Source organism: Argiope bruennichi, chromosome X1 (assembly GCF_947563725.1).
Source record: "Argiope bruennichi chromosome X1, qqArgBrue1.1, whole genome shotgun sequence".
Lineage (NCBI taxonomy): Eukaryota > Metazoa > Arthropoda > Arachnida > Araneae > Araneidae > Argiope > Argiope bruennichi.
The window spans coordinates 70267407-70294262 of record NC_079162.1 but is presented as its reverse complement, the minus strand read 5'-3'; the positions used below and the strand labels follow the sequence as shown (position 1 = coordinate 70294262).

At 27.6% G+C, this 26856-nt stretch overlaps 1 protein-coding gene across 2 annotated transcripts in view; it reads right to left on the bottom strand.

Annotated features, from left to right (window-relative positions):
* The window catches only part of LOC129958232 (armadillo-like helical domain-containing protein 3), a 61550-nt gene that overhangs the window by 10392 nt on the left and 24302 nt on the right, over positions 1 to 26856 (bottom strand). For both annotated transcript variants that reach the window (XM_056070525.1, XM_056070526.1), the window contains exons 13-22: positions 25347 to 25399; positions 23962 to 24037; positions 22899 to 22968; positions 19844 to 19933; positions 14082 to 14140; positions 9738 to 9803; positions 9299 to 9429; positions 7158 to 7246; positions 3046 to 3128; positions 2048 to 2174 (exon numbers count right to left, since the gene is read on the bottom strand). In XM_056070525.1, coding sequence (XP_055926500.1) covers positions 2048 to 2174; positions 3046 to 3128; positions 7158 to 7246; positions 9299 to 9429; positions 9738 to 9803; positions 14082 to 14140; positions 19844 to 19933; positions 22899 to 22968; positions 23962 to 24037; positions 25347 to 25399 — 844 coding nt within the window. The remainder of the gene's footprint in view (positions 1 to 2047; positions 2175 to 3045; positions 3129 to 7157; positions 7247 to 9298; positions 9430 to 9737; positions 9804 to 14081; positions 14141 to 19843; positions 19934 to 22898; positions 22969 to 23961; positions 24038 to 25346; positions 25400 to 26856) is intronic.

Sequence of the window (26856 nt, the reverse complement as noted above, 5' to 3'; positions counted from 1 at the left end):
AAAAATTTTTACATCAATACTGCAAACCTTAAAAACCATCTTATAATTAAAAAATAAATAAAAATTCTGTTTTTCCAATTGTTTTTACTTTATTTCTTATCCCTTAAATTTTTATAAGATAATTCAGAAACAGAATCGGAAGATAAAATCACAAAATAGAAATAATTTGGTTTCAGATTGAATGTTTTATAATAAAAAACTTTTTTCACTTTTCTTTTTCAAACATCATTTCTCATCAAAGAACTGTTGAGTATGCTTCCTAACGTTTCTCTGGAAGCTTTGTATTAAGATCTCATTTGAGCTTTATACATAAACATTCTTTAATTTCAACTTAAGATCTTCTAAATTCAGCTATTTAAAGAAAAATAATGAAATTTAAAAAATTTAATTTATATTTACAAAACAGGACAAAAGAAAGTTAAAAATATTAAAGACATTTATTTTGTACTTGTATAAAATAAATATTAAAGATATTTCTTTTGTACGTGTATAAAATAAATATTATACGGCTCCAAAAAATAGAGTGATTCATAAAGGTACACTTCCTAATGTAAATCGTGTATTATAAGGCTAGTCGTATTTCGAAGAAGTGTATTGTATCGACAGATTAAGTAAGAGACTTAAATTCGAAGCAATAGTAAGTCTTCGAAGCTAAGTTTATAATCGCTCTTTCTCTTGTTTCGTGCACAGAAATATACTTCAATTTACTAAATGTTGTCCAACAAGAGGACTTAATACAGTCAACATCTAATATAATGTAGGGGCATTTTCAAACTAAAGAGATCCACAATTTCTGATATTCTGCACTTTCATCTATTACATAAAAACTACAAAAATAATAATAAATAAATAATATACAATAAACGTACATCAATGATATTTAAATAAATTCTCACAAACTATAAATGGAAAATAATCAAAAGGGGCTTATATTTCCATTGACACCAAAATAATTAAAACCAAGACATATTTGCTTTCTATAGCTGGAAAGAGCCCTATACCATGTATTTTCGAAGATGATAATAGTAATATTTTCAAACGATTTTACACAGTTGTTAAATTTATGAATCAAATAATCTAGAAAAGAAGGATTGACTGGATTTGTTTCTAGTTCGTTTATTAACGGAAACATAAATACTATACCAAAACTATTTTCTTGCAGTGCATATTTTAGTTGTTATCATAGTAAAAGTTAATGTGCAGGACAATTTAATCAAGCATTAACAAAAACAGAATTACTTTCATATTAAAACACAAATCTAGTCTAAAAATATGTCAGAAATGAAAGTAATTAAAAGTATTTTTAAAAAGAAAATATACTAACAAAAAAGATAAAGGAGAAAAAGAGTTTGAAAATAAAAAAAAATAAAAAAAAGAATACTAAATAATGCTGTAAGAGTTATTTATTTACTTTTAAATTGCTGACAATTCATGATTAATTATTTTATCACACAAGCTTCTAAGAATTTATTATATAATTAAAGAACTTTTTTTGCTAAGACATGGCGTCTTTTACATTCTTAAAACAAACATTTCGTTCAGTAAGTTTTGTACACTTCAATCTTTCCGAATTATGTGATGCAATTTTTGCAAATTTAAAAAAAAATAAAAAATGCCTAAAAATGTTACTATAATGCAGACAATAAAATCTGTATAACTTAATAATATACATATGATTTGCAAATAATTAATCATTAATTGGGAATATATTTTCATATAATTTGATTTTTTATAGTGACATTCTGACCTTACAGATCCAACTTATTAATAGGATAATTTGACTTAGTACAAGCAGTATCTTTTATTAACATAAATCACACTCAAAGAGAATTTTTTTAAAGAGAAATAAAGTAAATTCTATAAACAAAAATGAGCTCAGATTTTTTTTCTGAAGTCATTTTTAATTCAAGATTTTCAATAAAAGTACTGCCTACATGTTCAGTGCTAAGCAGATGAGCTCCAAAATGTTATCCGCACAGACTATAACTGTTGTGTTTTCTATTAATAGATAACACAGCAGTTAAACGACTCCTAAGAAAATACTTACTTAGTGAATACAAATTGTCGAATACATGATTCATTCTAACAATTTCATAATAAAGTTCGTCATAACAAGAAGGGGAGGGAAGAAAAGTATCACCAAATGTAATGAACAGATTTAGAGTATTCATGACCTGAAATTATAGGAAAAAAATTAAAATACAAAAAGGGACACTAAAAACTAAACTGAATTTCCTATATATTTCAGAGGCTATGCAAACTAAACTTTGTAGATATTTAAGAGAATATACATACGAGGTAGAAAAACACCTTTAATTAGTTAACAGAATGTCTAAAAAGTTTCAAAAGGGAAAAAAAAAAAATTGTTATGCTATAAAAATTTTTGCGGCTTTATTTTTGCAATCTTTTGGAATTTCAGGATTAATTAATTTAGAAATTATAAAGCAAAATATAGGAATGAAATGATTTAAGTACGTTTTATATTTCTTTTGTTTAGATGAAGAGAAATGAAAATTTATAATTCTTATCTTTATTCGCAGTGCCCACTTTTTGTATAAGAGCATATTTCAATTTCATCAATATCGTATAAATTATTAGATATCAAAACTCAATTTCGTTTTCAATATAAAATTACATAAAAAAAGTACAATTTTTGGTGAAGAAATTGCTATCAGCATGCATGATAATACAAGGAAAAGAAATCGAAACACTACTGAAAGGAAAAATACATGAAATATATAATTTAGAAGTGTAAATATTTGCAAATAATGACACATCAAAAGCAAATAAGATAGAACTGATGATTAAATCATTTCATATATGTCCCAGTTCAAAACTACCTCATAATAGCTATTAAAAATCAGGACCAATATTGTGAAATCAATAATGCGACACAGATGAAAACAGAAAAGGAAATTCCATTCAATAAATTTTAAAAAATTAAAATTTATACCGAGATATTTCAGTTAAATTACGATAATTAATTTGGAAAATCTTATATAGTTACAGTCTATTTTAAATAAGATAATTGTATTTTATGTTTACCTGGATAGAAAGGTTGAAAATATTACAATTCTTGGCCAGCAACGCTTCTTGTGTCATAAGGAACTTAATCAAAGTAATTAAAGCTACAAAATGAAATATTTTTGAAATCATAAGAAATAATTTTACAAAAACAATGAACTACAAACACATACATAAAACATTGAATGGCGCCATAAAATGCAAAAGAAGTATACAAAAGAGTAATATATTGCACTTCAGAACTGGGAATCACTAATACGGTATACTTTAGGATTGTAAATAAACGTTTTCTATGAACGTGAATTAAAATACCACGTGCTGTCATTCACAAGAATATCCAAATATTATTTGCAATTTGTGGTAAAAGTTTTGCACATTGAAAAGGAAAGCAGATATAAACTAACGATTATAGACCTTAAAGGCACATAATTTTTTTTGTAAGCATACGAAACTACTTCTTTACTTTACTATGAATAAAAGAAAATACTCGCCTTTCAACATAAATTCGAATCCACTAGATAAAAATAAACAGCAAAATGCTTTAAATTTTTTTTTGACTTCAGAGAATAATTGACATTGTAGTGAGCGCCATAGAAAAAAAGCATTTGTCGTTCTTTTCAAAAATCAAATATGATAAAGGGGAGAAGAAGAATAACAATCATGCCTCCTTCCAACACCCTTTAATGTTACAAAGCCACTGATTACGGGTAGGGGTGAAAATAAACCATATTTTTCCTAGGCGACACTTTCCCTCGTCACATCACTATCTAATATAAGTCTTTCACCAATTAAGAAATCAATAAATTAATATATCTCAACCAAGCAGTTATCATAAATATTTAATTGTCGAAAAGAAACCTCACAAACAAAACAAAAAAAAAATAATAATAATGTATAAATAACATGGTTTTTGACACGAATGGCAGTATATGAATTATGTTCAGACCATGATACCATTTAGTGACAGTTAAGCCCATATTCAAGCTTGATTCAACTTTGTTACACGCCTATTTCTATCATTCTATTTTCGTTTACATCTTCTTTCCTCTGACTGAAAGAAGCTTTTGGTGACAGGACGAGTCTTCTCTCCAGAATTTCTAATAATATTTTGTAGCTCCATTAATTACTGAAGCGTTGAATTGAAGACAGCTGTAAAAGAGTTCAATGAAGCTGTCTGAAGAACAGTTATATGTCGATTTGTTTACATTTGTCTCTTGCTATTTGGCAATAAGTAATAAGAACAATTTCTCTGCCGCATAAGTTAATATTATATTATATATATATATATATAAAATTTGTTTCTTGTTTGTGTTTCTTTTCTTCTTTTTTTTCTGTGTTTCATATTGTGTTTCTTTTTTAAACTGAAATTATTCAGAGACCTCCGTAGGTAGAACTATCAGCCGAAAAGCTACCTAATTCTGTACGGGGACTATTGACGACATGGAAAAAAGGAATCCGCGAAAAAAAATTAGTTCCAAAAGTTGCCAATAGGGGAAAATGTGGCGCTTTACACTTTAAAACATCTAAAATTTTGCTTAAAACACGGGGGGGGTGTGCAAAATCCCGATTACGTAGTCGACACCAGCGCCAGTATTTTGAGTTATAAAAAAGAAGGGGGGGGGGCAATGAAAATCATTTCAAGTATCAGTTGATTTGTAAAATGCGTCTCTCTTTAGCACAGCGTGCATTACTTGCGAAGCTCTTTTATCTAAATCAATAAAATGCAAACGACCGCTCTTCGCGAATTTAGAAGTCGAAACAATTTACATAAAGGATCTCTATCAATTAATGCAGTGAAAGCAATGACTAAAAAATTTGAAAAAGCAAGTTCTATCGCAACTCGGCCTGGTAGAGGACGGAAACCGGTATCGAAGGATACGATCACAAACATTGTCGTTGAAAGAAATCAGACGAGCACTGCTAGTAATAGCAGCACACGTGGAGTTGCCCGACAACTGGATGTTAGTGCTTCAACAGTATGGAAAGTTCTTCAATTTTATCCATATAAAATTAGCTTTTTGCATGAATTAAAACCTACAGCTTACGATCTTCGATTAACCTTTGCTTTGACATTTCTTGCGATGATGGAGGTCGATGAGGCTTGGCCTTGGACAATTCTCTGGAGTGATGAGGCTCATTTTTATTTGAATGGGACTGTTAACACTCAGAATTCTATAATTTGGGCATCTGAAGAACCCCGTGCATTTCAAGAAATCCCACTCCATTCTCAAAAAGTAACTGTTTGGTGTGGTTTTACAGCAGATTTTATCATCGAACCATACTTTGAGTCTATTACCCAAGCAGGACCGCAGACCTATTCCGTAAATGCTCAAAGATATCATGATATGCTGAGTAGTTTTGTTATCCCACAACTTCAGCAAAGTCAATGCTCAGATAAAATTGTCTTTATACAGGATGGAGTACCACCACATATTGGTACATCCGTACAGCAACTGCTGCGCCATCCTTTTACAGGAGAAAGAGTCATCAGTCGTTGTTTTCAAGTTGCATGGTCATCTCGCTCCCCCGACCTAACCCCATGTGACTTTTTTCTGTGGGGTTATTTAAAATCGAAGGTTTATCTTGGTGGAGTCTCGAACTTATCAGTTTTAAAGGAAAACATAGCACGGACTGTTATGAATATGCCTCCTGAAATGTTGCATTCAGCTGAGATTACGGTGTACAAAATGCAATGCTTAGTCCAAGAAAATGGAGGTCATATGAAAATAGCCGATGTCTTCCAAGGAAAGCGATTCTACTGAAAAAGAACAAAGAATAAAAAGAAAGTCGAATAGAATCTGTTCTGTTTTTGTTGTTGTTTTTTTAATTTGTAACCATTTACAGAAGTTATTTTTTCGAATAAAGCACATTTATGGAAAAATTAATTCTTTGTTATTTATTTATTTGTTTATTGAAGTTTTTTAAAATTTTATCGTGCAGTTAAACTTAAAATTTAGATCAAAAGAGCCACATTCCTCCTATCGGCAACTTTTCGAACTAAAATATTTTTTCGCGGATTCCTTTTTCCCATGTTGTCAATAGTCCCCGTACAAAATTTGATGGCTTTGCGGCTGATAGTTCGAAGTTCTCTCTGTACCATCAATTAAAAAAAACAGCCTATATATATATATATATATATATATATATATATATATATATATATATATATATATATATATATATATATATATATATAGAGAGAGAGAGAGAGAGAGAGAGAGAGAGAGAGTTGTTTCTTCACTTTACCGTGTTATATTATAATAAATTATTATTTATTATAATATAACACATTATTATTTATTATTATTATATATTAATAAATTATTATATAATTAATAAAATATACTTTCCACCTTTCAATTATTTTTCTAATTCTATATTTGTCACTCATTTAGATATTAAAAATTTTACATAAAAGAAAATGTATTTTTAAATTTTGTTGACTTTTTCCTAAGTTACAATGAAAACATTTTCTGTATAGTTAATAAACAGTTCATTGAAACAATGAAATCTTTAAAAAAATCTACATTTTTATTCGTAATCTTTTGGCCAAACAAAAATGGTTTACCATTATCCCCCCCCCCCTTCTCTATCCTATTTGGTAGTTACAATAATTTTCAGTTGGGAAAACGTGTCTAAAACCTTTTCTGTTTTCTCACAATTGTTTTCTAACTTTGATATTTTATATTTCTCCATTCCAAAAACCAGGTCGGATATTTGGAAATTCCGTATAATTCCGCTTTGAATAATTGAAATTCTATTTTATGTGGTAAGTGCGTCTTCATTTCCTTATGCTACAATGTTTTCAAGTAACGGTTGATTGAAATCATTCATCTTCTCTAAAATAACTCTGCCTAGAATTTTTATAACCTGATAAAACTAAATTGCATTAAAAATTATAAAAAAATTCAGTATTACACAAAAAAATTACAACTGATTACTAATAAAATTAATAGAATCATTTACAAAAAAATAATTTCCAATACCAGTTCTATTATTATTATTATATTTTTGTAAAGAATATTCATTGCAATTTGTTATATACCTACAAAATTAAAAATATTTAAAATTATTGACCAAAATATGTAAAAATAAAAAGTAAAATAAAAACAAAACCAACATGTTTTAAATACCTGTCCAAAGTTCTTTCCACTGGTACTGCAGTCGGACGCGACCTTTTTTCTGATAGCATAGAATTCGATGAATTACACCAAGACATAAACTATATTGAAAAAAGTTATAGACATAAAGCAGATACCGTATTACTTTATAGAGATATTTAAATGTTTGTGCTAATCAAATTTATATTAGGGTTTACTAGTCAAATTTAAACCTTTGCTAGAGTAATCGACTATCCAAAATCAAAAGATAACAGTTATAGGTTTTGATAATAGAATAAAGAACCTGCATTATGATCTTGTATTTCTCTGATATATAAAATTAGCACATAATTTTTTTTCTCATTAGATTTTAGTTTAGATTTTTTCCAATCAGTTACACAGAAGAAAAGGAAATTGGCATCTCAACTGGCTTCTTTAAACTAAAATATTTTGACAGTTATTTTGCATTAATCTGTGTAGAAGTTAGAAAAGGCAGAACCAAGTTTAAGCATTAATATTTTAAATTTTTAAAATGCATATTTTTAAAAATTTAAATAAGTAAATGTACATTGTAAAAGTAAACTAAAGAAGTTTAAATCTTATATTCTAATTTCAAAAATTTAACTTAGTTAATTATTCAAAATAAATATCTTCAAAGAATGGATCAACAATAACGGCATTTGTGTTAAATAACTAAGAAATCAAATTTTCGATGAAATATTATAAAAAGCAAATCCTAATTATAATTTGAAAGAATTTTTGTTTCAAATAAGAAGATAGAATTTTATAAGAACAAGATAATGGCTAGCCCTCTTTCTTTAAGAAAAAGGTAAGTTTATAATGCACTTGGATAATTTGGAATAGTAAACTTAAACCCGTTCCTTAGCTTCCATATTGGAATGTAGGGACGATTTTTGTAGAGATACAGTGGAACTGCAACACTTTTTTTTTGTGTGCATTAATTATTGATTTATTTAATTTTGCACATAATATTTAGATTTATCAACAATTTACTGCAATTTTTTCCTGGAGCACATTGAATAAAATTTGTCTCTTTCGAAAGAAAAAGCAGTAATAGAGGTGTTTATTTTGGAGTATTGTTTTCTTCTTACTGAAATGTGCACAAATATAGTGCATGCTTCTTTCCTACGTTCAAGGTCAATGGAAGAATACGACTTCGCACTAGGCATCTGATCCATCCTATTTCTGAATACTAGAAAAGGAGTTTCAAACAATTCCCACTTAAGATGCATATCCAAGCGCTTACATTTTTCGCAAGACTAAATTTTAAAAAAAATGAAAATAGTGATACAAGAAAAGGCTTAATTAATGCCAAAAAAAAAATTAAAAACTATTTTAATTGGAATAACGTATTTTTAAAATTAAAATTTTTTAACAACTTTTATTTACAAATAATGACGAATTAGAAAGAATGTTCAATGAAAATTTTCGCGATTTGAATAATATTTTGCACAAAAATTAAAAAAAAACACAGTAAAGGTATTCATATTTAAATACAACATAGCACAAATTCAGTTAGATATAAAATAGTAAAATTGATCATATTTCTCTATTGGCAGTTTCGATGACTACATCAGAATTTGAACGATTTTCAAAGGAAAAATATGTTCTGAAATGCATTATAATTTATAATAAGTTGCACTACCTTACAAAGGTCTCAATTATTAAAACAGTTTTTAAAAGTCACTCGAATATCGAGGAAAAATAATTAATATTTAGTCATGCTCTTTTTTTAATTATACCCTTATTTTGAAACAATACTGCGTAATCTTTTTATTGTTTAGCTACTGTAGTGAAAATCTTAATAAATGAAGTAAGAAATACAAGAACAATAGAAAAAAATGTTAATTTTGAATGTAAATTTTTATTTGAATAAATTATTTAAGTCACGTCAAAAATGCAAAAGCAAATTATCTTATAAAGGATTAAATTATTCAAGGCTAATTATAAAGAAAAGGCAAAAAAGAAAAAAAAGACAACGCAAAAAAGACAAAACTGTGCAGGGTAAGATAAAAATACAGCACACCCATAATACAAACTCAAGCCGCCAACATTTAAATGCTAAAAAACTGAAATAAAAAATGTCATGCACCTACTGATAATATATTTATCAAGAGAGAAAAAAAAATTATTCAAAGCGATTATATACGTACTAATACAGTTCAAATGGCAAACTTTTTGTCATGTGACTTAATATGAATTCTACCATCAAATCTAACATAGGACAAGCAAGAGGTTGGAAAGAACCATTTCGGTCATGGCAAACTTTTCTATGGCGCATTGGCTGCAAAAGAAAATAAGGTAACGGATTTAAATGCATAATCTTAGGATAGAAAAGAAACCTTTAAATTAATTCAAGAATAACTTTAAAAAGAATTCCTTTTGATAAATTGAATTTTTTTATTATTTTAAAAATAATTTATTTACATTTGGTTTCTAAACTTTTAAAAAGATGTCTTTTCATACTTTTACTATAAATAGTAAGAAGAGATTCCTTCAGTTGGAAGACTATTTTTTTTTCAATTTAAAATACAAACCACAGTTAAAAAGAAGAAAATAATTTAAAGAAGAAAGTGTACGAGTTATACTTACCATCCTGTGGAGCTGTACTTTGTAAACTAAATTGACATCATGAATAATAGAATTGGCATACTGATCCTGAAATATTTTACACATTGAGTCAAGAACATCTTATAAAATTCGAAGTATTTTTAGAAATTGTTTCAAAGTAGCCTAAATATTTTCTATGAGCATTTAGTATGAAATCATATTTTGTTTTGGAATAACTGAATGATTAAAAATGAGGTAGAATCATCAAAAGACAGAGAGAAAAGACTGCTTTAACTGCCATATTAATTGTTGAATTTTCACAAAACTGGTATCGATGGAAATGACCCAAACACGCTTATTTAGATCGAAAGATTGATCTACCGAATTAATTAATCAGTACCTAGGGATCTATTTATTATTAATGCGAGATTTTTTAAATCATTACATCCAGTAGGCTTTTTTCTATATATGTACAGAATTTCATTCCAAAATTCAGAGTAGTTCTTGAAATATAATTAAATATTATTTCGCTCAAAACTCCACTTGAAAAGACCCAACCTATTAAGCACCATATATTATTAAATAAATCTGAGATTGCAAAAAGCAAAAAATGCATTTCCTTCATTTTATTTCATTAAGATTTAAAAAAATGAACTAAAAAAATTAATTGATCTTTAGCGTGAACATTCACTTTCAAATTCCAATTAATATATGATTTTTTAATTGGAAATTTAAGCATCTCATTACTTTTTTAAATATTTCTGAATCCTCCACTAATAATCGATACCTCTATAGAGATTTCAGGACTAAGAAATTTTTTCTGTGAATTAAATGCTTTGGTTCCGTGTGTTGTAAATGAAATTTTACTTAATTTGTAAGAAACTCATTCGCATAATGGCCTTTATTTAAGGGGGAAATTTTATTTTCAGGTGGAAGAGATTATTAAACAGATAGGAAATTTATTAGGCACAGATTTTTTGTTGTTGTTGTTGTTAATAATAAAGATATCACACGTTTGGTTTTAAATAGATTTCAAACATATTTTAATCAGATCAACCGAATAAGTAAGTGTTAGGATTATAAACTACAAAAATAAAGGTTAGTTTCTGGAAAGAAATTCAATTGGCATTACTTTTTTCTTTTAAAAAAATACTGCATACAGATGGTATTTCTGGTGATGAAATAATCAGCATTGGAAGTAAAAAAAAAATGTTTTTCTCTATCTTACTGCTATTAACATGTTTATTTATTTTATGTTCTCTTATACGGAGTATATTAGACAAAGCATTGTAACAGTCAAATAATATGACTTTGAAATTTTACTGAATATTCATATTTTAGACCTCCCTGAAGACGAAAAAAATCCACTTCTGGAATTATGACTACCAATGAAGCCTCCAACATGGAATGAGTTAACCCTTATGTTCATTTTGTATAGTATACCATACATACTACTTTATAAAAATATACTACCATTATAAAATAATTTTTAACTTAGTTTTATTAAATGATTTTTATTACACGATTTTTTTTTTATTTTTTTTTGATGTTTTTTATAGCGTAAAGAAGCTACCTATATACATTTTTTTTTTTTTTTTTTTTTTGCTTTTCTTCAAAAAAAGCAATCTTGCAACGATAAGGCTTAAGAATAGTGGTGGCAGCAAAAATTTTCCTATAAAGGGTAAGACATCTTCGATGGAGGAGCAAGCAAAAATTTTCTCCAATTTATCTTCAAAATAATTAATTTCCTATTTAAATCAAAATAATTAAGAATTTAATAGCAAATTTAATTATCATAAATAATTATTTGAAATATTCATTTATTTGTATGGTATCGGGGAATAAAAAATGCACGATCAAAAAGGAGGAACAATAGGAAATGAAGAATCAATAACATAATCTCAAATGAAATGTACTGATACGTTATATTGGAAAAAGATCTTCACCTTATTATTTCAATTTCATAACAAAGTAAAATAATGGCCAAAAACAGGCGAAAATAATTATTAACTTATTAATAAACTTGACAATTGACCAATAATATTAAGTTGTGAATTAATTAGATGGACGTTATATGAAATGAAATCAATCTGATTTGTTCATCAAAATATAAATTACCATTATTGCTGTTATATTTGGCGATTAAATAAATACTTATTTAACATAATGTTAATATTTTTCAATAAAAATTTGGGTATAAGTACCAAATTTTTTAATTAAAGAGTATTTTTGTGAGAATATTTCGCCGGATAAATTTCTAAATGAAAATATTTTTTAAACTAAAAGTTTGTGTTTTTATATTCATCAAACTAAATCAATTATAGTTCTTTTAAAATTAAACATTATAGCTAATAAAATCAAGAAGTATTCATGAACTGTAAAATTCATGCGGAATGTAAAATATTCCAATTTTTTAAAAAGATTTTTTTCATAAATTTGACGTTTGTATAAAGGTAATAGAAGAAAATGTTTAGTTTGAAAATTAAATTTAAAGTGATAAAATTAATTATAAAACACAATTATTTTAATTAGAATTTTAAAATATGAAAGTTGAAGATGTTTAAAATTCAACCTCATTACTATATTATTATTTTTTTACTATAATAATCACTCCTCCACTTTTTTGATATTTCTGCTAAGTAAGTAAACCCATACTGCAAAAGAATGGTAGCAGCAGATGTTTATGTTTTTGATAGATGACTTTAACGATTAACCAGACAAAGAATTATTATTAAGAAGTAAAATATAACAAGCTAAAAATTCTTGAAAATTTTTTCTGCGAAAAGAAAGGATTTGATAAATAAAATGTCTCTTTCTTTTTTAAGTCTTCAGTAAAATTGAATTTTATCCTAATGTCTCAATCTTGTATAATATTAATATACCTTCATTTTCTCTAACCATTCCGCGGACAAGAGACCAAAACAGTCGAAGAAAGTACAAATTCATACAACATACAATATAATCCGTCAATTAGTCGACGACCAAAAAATTCTGTAAAACATGACATTGATTCACTTGTCGCCATATCTATTATTCTAGCAAATATAGAGTAAATTACAGGGGACATGGGATAGGGGGATGGGATGACAACAGAATAACATGTAGGATGTTCTACAGTTTTAACTGTCGTTAACCAGATCATCAAATTTAGACACAATTCTAATGACTATTTATTATATGATAACCTTAAGACAAGATTTAAATTGAAAGAATCTCTAATATCCAGCTTTCTACGCCTCCATTCCGAAACGCTGGAGATTTTTGCCGAAGAAATTCTTAATTTTTCGCCGACGGGGGTAAAGGAGCACGGAGTCACCAAAAGGGGATAGTTGTCTCCTGCTTCCTATTATTGCCGCCTATGAGTTAGAGCGATGTAATTTGGTGTGAGGTCTTTATATCGAAAATAAAGTTTTGTATCATGTTTGGGACAAAATCTGAAAAAGGGCAGTCATTTTATTTGTTTATCCGACCACGAGCATGCGAGCATGATAGCTAAAAATATTAGAGAAGTGAAACTTATTATAAGGTTTTATCACAAGATTTAAAGTTCTGTGTCAAATTTTGGACCAGCTCTCTTAAATGATTGACTGCCTGTTATTCTGCCTTTTTTGAATTGCTGAAACGCGAATGCTCAGAAATACAGCATGCTAGATATATGAAATTTCGTATGTAGTTTTCACACAAAAATTGTAGCCTTGAGTCGAATTTTCGATTCAACAAATTGAAAAAATAACTAGATTTTTTTACTATTACAAAGAAACAAATGCATCATTTGATTCTTTTAACATTTCAAATAACAGTAAACATCGGCAGCACAGAATATATATGTGTATGTGAAACATGGTTTGTAGAAACAGTCATAGAGTTCAACAATTTTTATTCCTCGTGATTTAACGAAATCGTCCAATTTTTATCTGTTATTAAGGTTCTTTGTCCAAGCCACGATGAACATGGTGCAGCGAACTAAATAGGAAGAGAGAAGGCAGGAAAAAGAGAGTGTAGGAAAGTATTTTGAACTTATATAGTTTCTTAAAGAAATGCGCAAACACAGCGTTTTGGTTCTGTTGGGGAAATATTAAACTGTGCAACTCTACTTTAAAATGACTCGCATAAGCCATGCATAAAAACAAGTTACGGAACTTATTTTATGATTTTCAAATGATTACAACTGTATTAGAATTTTATAATACATTATGATAATGCAAACCTCCCAATATGATCAATCAATTTGAATCACTATGATAAAGGAGAAATTCAAATATCGTTTGAATTTTTACATGTAACAATACAATATACATGAAACAATTTATAATAAGGTATAATATATTTTATACCTAGCAATATATAAAATAAAACGAAAGTATAACACATAGCTTCTCAACTTACCTCAGTTATACAAGTAAGAATAATGAAACACAATTTGCATGTATTCACATTGGATTCATCTAGAAGATACACAAATGATTCAAAATAAATAAAATTTACAGTCATGAGGAGAAAAGGAGCCATCAAGCTTTAAACTAGCATCGTTTATCACACAATCATAAAGAAAGGTGTTATTCAAAAGGGATTCAAGTACTCTTAAGGACTGTTGAATTAAAAATTTCATATGGGATTGTCTGTATATTGAAATAAGAATGAACTTCAAAAGATCCAAAGGCAACACCCACTTTCCTCGTCAAGTTTCACATTAACACCAAAAATTACAGCCAGAAACAAAATTCCACTAGTCTAGGTCTACAGGTCTCGGAATTATGAGCTAACAAGATTGTAATCCTCTAAAGTTAAAATAAAAATTTGGACTTTTATTTTTAATTTTAAAAATAATATAGTTATTGGCCTGAAAATTTTTTTCTTATAGAAATATAAGGTATTCTACACATTTTGCATACATATTTATCATTAAAAAGTAATTTTACACGTGTGATATAATTTTTCAAAAATAAAATTACATTTTTTAAAAATAGCAACACACCTAAATTTCAGCATAAATCAATGGAGAAGGACATTTTATATGGGTACAAAAAATTTCAGCTCATTCCAATGCGTAATTTTTCCGATACATCGAACTTTTTGTAATGGCTTTAAAATGGTGCATTTAGGTGTTAGTTTCACAAATTTCAAATTGTTGGTAGTTTTTTTATTTGGCATTTAAATACTATTGATCATGCATTTCTTTATACCACATTGCTGTAATGCAATATCAAATAAGATATTTCGGCAGGGGAAAAAATATAAAATCTAAGTAAAAAAAAATGATTTCCAGTGCCATAATATTTCAGTTGAGTCTCTGTGTTTGTGGTAATCTAAAATTTTTGCCTCACAGAATGTCATTTACTCAATATAAATCGATAAAAAAGTAAATAAATAAATTAAAAAAAATTTAAAAAACGGAAATTTCATTTTCTAATAATACCTAGTAAGATTGTAGCTAATTTTACAAAATATTGCCCAAATCATTTTTATTTACAATTGATACAAAACGACTTTCATATTTTAAACATCATACAAAACAAAGTCCTTATTTTGTAACAAGTAAAAGATAAATTCTCATTATTTAATATTTTTTGTTGTTAGTTTTATGTATTCAAGATTTCTTACAAAAGTCTCAATATGATGTAATTGTAATTAAGACATTGTATGCAATCATAAATGGATTTAAATTCAGGTATCAAAACATAACTAGATAAAGCCTTTTGTATTAACTTTTGGGTGCAAGTTGCATTTATACATGATATATACAGTGGCTCCCAAAATTGAGTATACACTATACTCTTTCTTCTATAATTTTATTCTTTTTGATCTTTCCATTCCTATTTATGGCTAATATTTATAAGAACGACAAAATATACATTAACAAAAGTATTAGGCTAAAAAACAAAACGGAGGAATCAATAATATTTTTATTACAGTAATTTTTATGTCAAAGTTACAAATTCCAATGTCGCAAAATAGAGTATACATCTAGCAAAATCTGTCAACAAAAAGAGAAAAAGATAAATTAATATTTTGTTGTATATTCTTTTGCATTTAGAACAGCTTGTAAACGGTATGGCATTGAGTTGACAAGAGTTTGAGTTGTTTCGCCGGGTATTTTCGACCATTCTTCTTGTAATACTCTTTAAGTGTTCCTTGGCCCTAATATCGTGTTTTTTTAAACTGATTTTCCTAATTGTGCCCACAAATTTTCAATCACATTGAGATCTGGAGATTGAGGAGGGGTGTGTAATTGCATTTCACAATTATACAACAACCATAACTTAACTATTTTAGCTGTATGTTTCGGGTCATTATTTTGTTGAAACAGAAAACTTGACCCTAAACCCAAATTCTGGGCACTTTGTTTTAAATTGTTCTTCAGCATATCTAAATATTTAATTTTGTACATGATCCCATCAATGAAAACTAAATTTCCCATTCCTTTTGCAGACATACAGCCCCATACGAGAAGTGAACCACCTCCCTGATTGACAGAAGGATTGGTGTTTTTAGGAACAAGTTCAGATTTGGGCTTTCTCCAAACATAACATCGACCATCAAGACCAAAAACATTGAACTTACTTTCGTCACTGAATATTACTTGATTCCAGAAGTTAGGAGGCTTTGGAATATGACTTTTAGCAAATGAAATTCTTTTCTCTCGATTTAATTTGGAAATGAATGGTTTTGTTCTGGCTACGCGACCATTATAATTTGCTTTTCGAATTACTCTTCGAATTGTTTCTGCAGAAACACACTTTCCAATTGTTCTTGAAGTAGATGTAGCAATTTTTGTATCACTCCCCTTAGGATTGTTTGCTACCTCTCGAATAATTCTTCTCTTGGTCGTGGCACTGAGGATTTTTTTTCTTCCTCTTCCATGTTTATTAGCAATTTGTCCATACATTTTATACTTCTGGATAATTTTTTGAACGCATCTGTGACTGCATTGAATTTCCCTTGCAATTTCTCGAAGAGATTTACTATCTTCAGACAATCGAATAACAAGTTTCCGAATTTCAACATTTGTCTCATTTCTGGAGTTCATTATGATAACCAAAACGTTTGTTTTCGCTTGGAAATCAATGATTGCCAATTAAAGTAACAAAACTATTTTATTTATTCATTTGGAAATAAATAATGGCAGTCAAGTCGCATATTTTATAAGGTATATACTCAATTTTGTGACTTTGGAATTTGCAATCCTCCGTTTGGTTTTTTAGACTAATATTTTTGTTAATATATATTTTGTCGTTCTTATAAATATTAGCCATAAATAGGAATGTTAAGATCAAAAAGAATAAAATTAAAGAGGAAAGAGTATAGTGTATACTCAATTTTAGGAGCCACTGTATATGCAAAAACGATATTTTCACATAATTTTAATGATTCACGAACTACTGATTAACATTTTGGATTACAACAGTTTTTTGCTAATGTAGAATTATGCATTCCTCACTTTACATTTAAATGAAAGGCAGAAGCGATTCAAATAAAATTTAAAAATCATAAATTTCAATCTACTTGAATATCAAGATTAATAACTTTCTTGGGAAAGATGACACTGTGAGAATGTCTTTAAAATAAGACAAAAAAAATATTTTAATATAAAATACTAAAATTTCGAGTTAAATTCACTTTCAAATTGTTAACCTTTAAAAAATTTCTTACTTACAGAGATAACAGTTCATAAATGATTTTCAAAATATTTGTGATTAATTTTTTATTTGACCTCAAATTAAATGAGCAACCGTGCAGTATCTTTGTTTGGATTTAAAGCGCTGTTCTCTGTCGTTTGAAAAGAATTTAAATTTTTTTTCTTAGGAACGACTGTAAAAATTAAACATGCAACTATTCTCACATTTTAAAGTGTAATTGTGTTGTTTCTTGTATATTGAATTTAGATGTATTCTTATGAATTTCAAATGATTTTTATTAATTTTATTACTTTAATTAATATATTTGATTGACAAATGGTATATATTTTTTTATGCCAAATGAAAAAGTTTTCATTATAAATCTATTATCAAGCTGGTTACTTCATAAAGACATCCATTGGAATATTATTCTTATAATTATACCTGCTTTCAAATTTCTATATGCATCTGAAGCAACAAAATATTTTCAATAGCTTAACTGCTTAAAAAGATTCTACAATAACAGTAATAAAGATATGTAGAATCAATGCATAAACATTTAGAGTAAAATTCTGCGATTAGTATTCCAAGTTTGCAACATATATATGTCTTCATATAATGAAATCTTTTGCAATAAAAAAACACTTATACAGAGCATTAAATTGCCTATAAAGTATTAAGGAAAAAAATCTTATTTACATTTATTAGTAAATAAATGCTTTTTTATATTGTAGTAAAATAAAGTGACATAGCATTCCATGTATATTTATGAGTAGCAAGCAATGATAAATGGAATAGAATAGATTGACAGGGAAGCACAAAAATAAATTGCAGAAAGAATAGAAATTAAATTGCAGAAAGAATAGAAATTAAATTGCAGAAAGAATAGAAATTAAATTGCAGAAAGAATAAAAATCCATCAACTTTTTTTCTCTCTCACTAAGATATTAATTGTAACTCTGAAATTAATATTTTTTCCCACAAAAAAAGATTTTTAATTTTATTTCTTTCACTCATACAACAAAACTTTCTGTATTGCGCATGATAGAGACTTAGATACATTTTTCAGAAAACTTTCATTGCTTTTGTATATTTTTTGTGGAAAAGAACTTTTGTGAAAATCGAACTTCAATCAGAAACTTTTATGGTAACATTTCATCATGCATAATATATCAATAAATTGTAACATGTAGAATTTAACTTTAAAGGTGCTTTAAAAGTGTTAAAAAATTCTAAAGGCCTAGAATATATCTAAATCTTAAATATCTAAATAGGGGAACAACCTCTTAGCAGATAAAATCAACATCTCCTGATGTATATCATGATTTATTAGCCAAAATTTGAGGAATCTACTCATGACATCAACCAAAGAGAGTAGTCTCCCTAAAACTTTGTTGCATAGTTTCTAATAATGTGTTATCCCCCATCATCCTGCAAAAAATTGTGGACATTGGGTAAGGCAGAGAACGCCTTGCATGGCATTGACGCAGAATTGTTAAGAAACATTAACCTTTGGCATGAATCTAGCACTTTTACAGATTCTATCGTATGATTCTTGAAGAGTTTTTTGGCGATTAATTTCTGGCATGCAGTTAATAACATTCGCAAATCAAATTTATGTTTTAGACGCATTTTTCTTAACCGATTGCATCCAAAATTTGACACAGAACTACAATTGTAGTCATAAAATCAAATACCAAATTAAGTAAATTTACGCCACTGCGCTGTTGAGTTCTTGCATTAGTATGTCTCTGAATAGACAGGCTGTTGGATTTGGCTAAAAATTTGATAGGTGTCGACACTGTGTACCGAATTTTACCGATCTAGCTCTCTTCATTCTGTAGTTATCCCGTTAACTTATATTCAAACAAACCACATACGTACTTCCTTTGAATGGATTTGGGTCAAAACTAAGATAGAAATCTTCAAATCTGGTGAAAAGCCCATATACCAAATTTCATCCGTCTAGCTCCAAGCATTTTTGAGTTATATTTCTCACCGATAGACAGACATAACGCCAAAAGTGTGTTTTTAGAACTCAAAGAGGTCTAAAACCTGGAGATTCGTCACGCTCTTGTGTTCCCAGTTTTTTGATGATTATAATAATTTATTTATACTTCGTATACAAGACTGGTAAAACGGGTGCTGCCAATGAAATTTTTAAAGTTTGTAGTATTTTAAACATGTAGGCATCCATTAATGAGCATTTTTATTTTGATTAATTAAAAACATTGTCTCCAAAATTTTATTAGTGTATTTAAAACTAAATATGAAAATCAAAAATTAAAAAAGGAAATTAAAAGTAATCTCTTTTATAAGAGTATTCAATAATAACATTAATTAACTTTTAGTTACCTCTTCCATTTTTTTAACATATGATATTCTAATTCAGAATTATGTATTCGTTTCAAAGTTTATATGCTTCTCTCAAAACAGATTTTAACAAATGTTACAAGTAAAATAATCTGTCGTTTTTTAAAAACAAGTATTAATTAAATTGATTTTTTACGGAAATAGAAGAGTTTCCTGAACCTTTGGTATTCAGCATGATAATTGATGAGAATTCTAAGAATGTGACCAGCAAATTCGAAGGAGGAAGTTCATTTTCAACTTTCGATGGAGCTAAAAAGAAAAATTACACTTCAATTAAATCAATATAAGGAATTTGAAAAAATTAATTTGAATGACAGTGGAATACGCATACATCTTTGGCTTTATAATTTTTTAAATATAGAACCATTACTTATACAGGATTGTCAATCAAATCTAGAAAATAAATTCTCTGCGTTTTCCCTATACATATATGCAATATAAAAGAAAATGTGAGAACAGCACTGATATGCTAGTTATAATGGAATAACAATAATCCATAGTTTTAACGAAAGAAAAAAAGGCAAGAAAAGGGAGCGACAATTTAACACTACTCGAAATCATTTACATTAAAAGAATGTTTATATTTACATACAGAAAAAAAAACTCTTTATTTACTGCCTAAAATTTAGCAAGATAAAATTTATATATCAAGGGGAAGGAGAAAGATATTGGTCATCTCTCATGCTCTTTAATAGTAAGTCACAGAAAATTTAGGATTCAAGTGAAATAAAACACAAAATAGCATTCTTGCTATCATAATATGAACTATTCAATGGTTATTTAACAAAAAACATTACACAACAAGATTATTATTTTTATTTATTTTTGTCAATTCATATATTTGGGCATCAATTTCTGCAGAATTTTCAGAAATCAATTTCATTTTTTTCTTTTGCAATTCTGTTTTGCGTTTGTTGGATTCATCTTCTTTTTCTTTTCCCAACATTTTTCTGCTTTCCTAACGCTGCATAAAATCTCTCACACGCTGATTTAGCATACTGAAGCAAATCGTCTGAAATCGGAACATTTAAAAAACTTCCATAAAAGTTTAAGACATCATACACAGTTCTTAAACCAATTAAAGAATCTTCTTTCATATCTTCAACAAGGATATCCTTGTTGATATTAAATCTATTTTCCACAGCCGCATTGCCATGTAATAACATAAGAATTATTTTTACAACTTAACAAAAACAAGAAATTCTTTTGATTTCAAAATATTAGAATAGAAATCATCCAAACGAATTTTTTTCTTTAAATGAATCCAGCTGTTCTTCAAAAAACCTTTTTCTAATCTTTAAAAAATCCTCTAATATATTCTGAATTTAATAATAAACAAACCATTCAATAAACTCGCGTATGAGCGACTAAATACCGCTTCCGTGGATTGAATATTGCTACTCTCAAAGGAATTTATTCTGTTCTCTCACGTAGTTACAGCAGTCTCGGGTATGACCTGGAGTACAACATTCTCGATTTGGCGGCAAAAACTTATAAAACGAAACATAACTTTTTAGAAAATTCTTCTTCGTGATCTCATCTTCTTTTTGCCATTAATATTAGTTATTAGTTAAAGTATTTTGAAAGAAAGAAATTATCAATTATTAAATTGAGTCAAAAGCGGCAAAATTTATACATAGTGGAAAGCTGAAAATATTGAATACTTCATGCAAAATTTTGGATGTAAAATATAAAAAATAATTTGCGCAAACCATTCTTTTCTAACCGAAGAAACTATAACTTAAATAAAACATTTCATAATTTTTCTTTAACCTAAAAAAAAAAAAAACCTTACCAAATTCAAATGGAAGTTCGAGATTTTTCCCTCGCGACTTTGGAAATATTATTTAAAGACAGATAGTCAGAGCAATTTTGAGTTATTATTAACATTATTTAAGATATTTAAAACACGTAATTTCAAAATAATTCTTTTCATTTATTCAAAAATGAACTGAAAAAAGAATACCATATCTGTCACGAGAATATACATTGTCAAGATTATTTTCGAGTAAAAAGAAGGAAAAAAATATAGAATAGCTAGTTACAATCAATTTCAAAATGAACAAATAACTATTTATCATATATTTTGCCTGATACAAACAATAACATCTTATTCGTAGAGACTTCTTTTAATAAAAAATTCTGAATAGTTTTCCAGATTTCAACGATTCGAAAGAAACCCATTTAGAACAAAGGTTAAGGGCTCAATGATATTCTTAAGACTTTGTATAAAATATAAAGAATAATATTACAATACTAAAATCCAGTATCTTCTGTCTTGGTTTTCCTTCATGCAGTAGAAAATATTTTTGATTAATACACATGAGAGCTTCTAACGAATGATAAGAAGATGTCACTTAAAACTAACTCTGTGATAATGATGATAAATGTGTAGCACAAAAAGAGGGGTCAAACATTTATTTTGGGAAAATTCAATTCATCCAGCACAAACCTTTTTCTTTGATTTATATAACAAAAATGAAACTGGGAAAGAGAGGCACAAACTAAAGCCTGTTTTATAACTTCTCTCTCTTAGTAGCTGAACTTTATATTGCATAGATATTACATTAGCATCCTCTTCCAATTAATTCAAATAAGAATGATTAAGTAATATTGATAGTTAATACAATTGTTGTCACAGACTTTCAAACGAAAAATATTTCATATGTTTCAGTTTCTAACAAAGAATTCAAAGGGTGAAAAATCATGGCCATCAGTTACTAAGCATATATTTTGAGTCTTTGTAACTGGAAATACATTCTTGTATATTTTATTCAATACCAGAGGTGAAATGCAGTTTAGTCGATTGTTTGCAAAAAAAAAAAAAAGCCATGAATGCGCTAATCTTTTCTTCTTTTACTTTCCAAAGTCGTGGAGCATTTTTAGTGCATGCTCTTGGCAGAGAATAACATGGAATTGCTTTGGTGTTTCTGAAATCAATGCCGAGCAGTTGGATATTAAATAGTGCAATTAATTTTCTAACATGCAATGATATATATCTTCCTTTGTATATAATGGAACATCTTTAAAAAAAAAGAAAAAAACGAAATAATTTCAAAAGCAAGATGAGTCTTGCAACATTAAAAAAATATTTAATGAACAGGGTTAAAAAATTCTAAGATGTAATCAAATTAATTGGACCTTAAAATAAGCTCAAACTTTTTATAAAGGATTTTTAATTTTTTTTGAAAAATGTGCAATTAATTATACATACAAGAATTTATCATATCAATAGGTTCAGAGGGAGATGGAGACACAGATGAGCCTGAAGCATCAACTTGGCACTATTACAAGAGGAAACAGATAAAAAAAAATCACTTAGATTTATATAATTTTCTACAAAAGAAAATACAGTGAAATTAAAACACATGGAAGCAAAATTAATCATCAACAAAAAAAAAAATCCAATATTGCTAAAACATTTATTAGAACAGAAAATAATTTCATATTAGTATAACTGATACAATGCATTTTTCACAATAAATAATTAAGTAAATTATTAGGGCCAAACTCAATGAATATTTTCAATACAGCCGTAAGATATATAATAGGAAGAAATAAATTCCAGTTATTAACTTAGTCCTCCTGCTGCTAAGCAATGACAGCAGTGATGCATTATGGAATCAACTAACTGAATTTTGAGATAAACATACAAAGTTTGTATTTATCTCATGAATATTCTTCGGTATACTAAAAAGGGCTTTAGAAATTTTCATTGAATCGATGAGGACGATTTGTTAATAGCTCGGCTCACCAATGGGGCATCCAGAATTTCGTTGATTTTTATATCTCTTTTTCTCCCTTTTCTTTGGAATATCCAAAACTAATTATATCTAGACAATTTCCCTTGTCATAATATAAAGGAAATTTACATTTGCAGTCTTGCTGTTATCATATTCTTAATATAAACAATGTTAATTGAACTCTTTATTTTTCTAACAGTTAAAACAGTTGTTATTAAAAATTCCCACAGCTATTATTTATAAAAAATATATGGTTCACCGAAAATTTAAATTATTTGAAAGTCACTCTGATAAAAATATCCGATTGTAATTTTTATCTAAAAGGGTTTTTTAAGTGCCTAATAAATCAAACAAATATTATCTCTTTTCACTCATTTTGAGATTCACACCATTTGGGTCAATTTTATAAATAAACAGTTAAGATATATATAACACTGAGCAAAAGTTAAAATTTCACAACCTAAGTAAAGAAACAATTCTCATAAATATAAAAATAAAAGTAAGATAAGTCATAACATAAAATTGCATACATACATGGGTAAGAGTAATAAGAAAATTCCTATTCAGATGAACAACTTCATATAAAGCAAGCAGAACAGCATTATTTGCCCTATTAAAAGGAAGAATCCATAGTATATAATGAGCAAATTATTTCTACAAATTACTGAAATAATTTCATGCAGGTGTAAATGTCTTGCTTTGTTTTGAAAAAGTATAAATCTTCTTGAGAATGAAAAAAAAAATCCGGAATAAATAAAAAGTGAAATGAAAAAAATTGCGCTGAAAGATATTGTTTCAACACCAAAATGAATATTATATAATTCCAATTTAGTGATTTTAAACGTTAAAACATTTAATTGCTCATACACTGAAAAGGAATATGTTTTCTATAAATATAGAACCCTAAAAATCAACTATAGATTTCAACAAAATATTTTCTTTAAAAATATATAAAATGTTTTATAATAAATGTTTAAATAGTGACAAACCGATAAACATAAGTTTAATGGCATTTTACAGGGTTCAATATATAAATAGTATCTTCCTAGATCCATTGATGAAGAGACAAATTATTTATTTATCCTGAAAAAAGAATTACTACAAACACCAATATGTATAATATATACTAATAAATAATTTACTAGCATCAACTACAAAAATTCATGAAATTTTTTTTTAAAGAAAAAGAAACAAAAACAAGTCATCCAAATAAGTTCTTGCCCTCCCCTCTTCCCTCAAATGTTTTTACGTGAAATTATTCCTTTGTTAATCTGATACGTTCACAGTAGATTTCCTAAAAATTGATGATTTAGAATGAATAAACTTCAACTTATTTTTCCTCGGGTGGTCATAATTTTTACTTGGGAAACCATGAAAAGACAACAGGCCTGTCTACATAGCAACACAAGATTAAAGTGAAAATAATTTTTCATCTAGTGATTTTACTAAGACATTCTGTTAGGAATTTCTTTGAGGTGTATCGATTTAGTAAAGGGAATCTAAGGTACTTTTGAAATTAAGCCGTAAGCGTTAGGGCCTTTTATCTCTTCACTCAGTGATTGGGAACACCAGAATCAGTTTTTTTTAGAGTGCGTGTCAGAAACAATTAAATAAAAAAGTGGGATTTGGATTAGGAAATATTTGGAGAATATTTTAGAATAAAGTAACATGGAATAGTTGAAGATAAAAATGGGTAATATCAGACACCACTTTCAAGGTAACAGAATTTCGAAAGTTGTCTATTTACTCTTTGTATTGTCATGAAAAACCATACTGTTGTTACTAAATACCCATTTAAATTTTTAAGAGATAATGTTTGGCTTTTTATGAATTAAATGTTTACAAAACAGAAAAACAATTAAGCATCATTACAATTTACTTTCATGAGTAAACAGAAAATTTCAGAAATGAATATTTACCTAATATTAAGCTTATCCGCCTCTCGTTCTTCAGATACAAACATACTTTCAATCTAAAATATTAAAAATCATTCAGAAAATTCCACGAAGATTTCCACGTTAATTTTAAAATATAATAAACTTGTGAATCTTAATGAATTCCAGGTATTTGCATATATATTAACTTAATCCAATTTATAGAAATGTAGGTAATTCTACGTGGCCAAAGTGATAATTTTGAAACTCATGAAGACTAAAAAAAAAAAAAAAAGTTTATTAATACAGTTTATTATTGCTGGCGAAATCACACGATTATTTTTATAGTAGAGTCCATGAAGCCTATTCTAATTTCATTATTAGTACTTCTAATGGCAGTTTACTTCATTGTTGGTATGCAAATTGGTGTTTGTTCGTTTAACTAAATGAACTATGGCAAAGATTTATTTCTTAACTACAGATAATTTTGAAACTCATGAAGACACCTGAATGATTATTGAACAAAGGATTGAATGAGTTAGCCACTTAAAAATTTCCTCATAATGTAAGCGTTTCATCAACAGTATTATTTTTCTTGAAAACATACATTAAGCTAAGCACAAATCCCAGATAATAACTAAACCTTTTGTTATGATTTAAAAAAAAGCCTTATAAATAAACAACGGAAATGTAATAATTGCAATTTAAAAAAATCTAGACTATTCTTTAATACAGTAAAATTTAGCATGAAAATTTAAGATTTCTATAAAGTGAAATTTAGCAAAACTTATAGAAATAGTGTTCCAGTTTTCCTAGGAATCTTAAAATTTATTCAAAATTTTCTGTTTTTATTGAAAGGATTTCATTTCTCATATAAAAATTAACAAAAAATATGAAAAGCGGTTGCATCAAATAGGTTATTTTATTATAGGTAATCTGTACCGAAATCAATAAGCAGCTATTTAGTACAGCTTTTAGCAAGTATTCGAGATACGTTAACGGAATTCACACCTTATACTATCCTTAAATTATAACGAAATCACTCACTATAAACCATTTTTGATTTATGGCAATATTTTTGAAAATATAAAATAGGAAAGAGTGAAATCAAAAGTTGTAAAAATCATGTGGCAAAATCAAATGCATGCAATGAGAGTTGGATAAAAGTTATGAGTTAGTTCAATTTGCCACAAAAACAACTTGGCAAAAGAGGTTAATTTTAATTCAATATTGCGGATTTTTTTTTTTTTTTTTTTTTTTTACGATCCCTAAAATTCATTAAAAAAAAATATCTTCACAATTTCTTTGAAAAATAAAAAAACATTTCTAAACACCATGCTAGTTAACTAACATAATTCATTTAAGTGAAAGTATGTCTTCAAACATATGAATACGTAAATCCGCACAATATGTATTTTGTTATTTTTGAAACTTTATTAAATATAGTAAGATTTACAACAAGCCATCTATACATTAAAGAAATATTTCTTCAATTCCAAATCAATCTAATACTCGAAATCGTGAAAAGGTATAGTAAAAAAAGGAAATCAGAAAA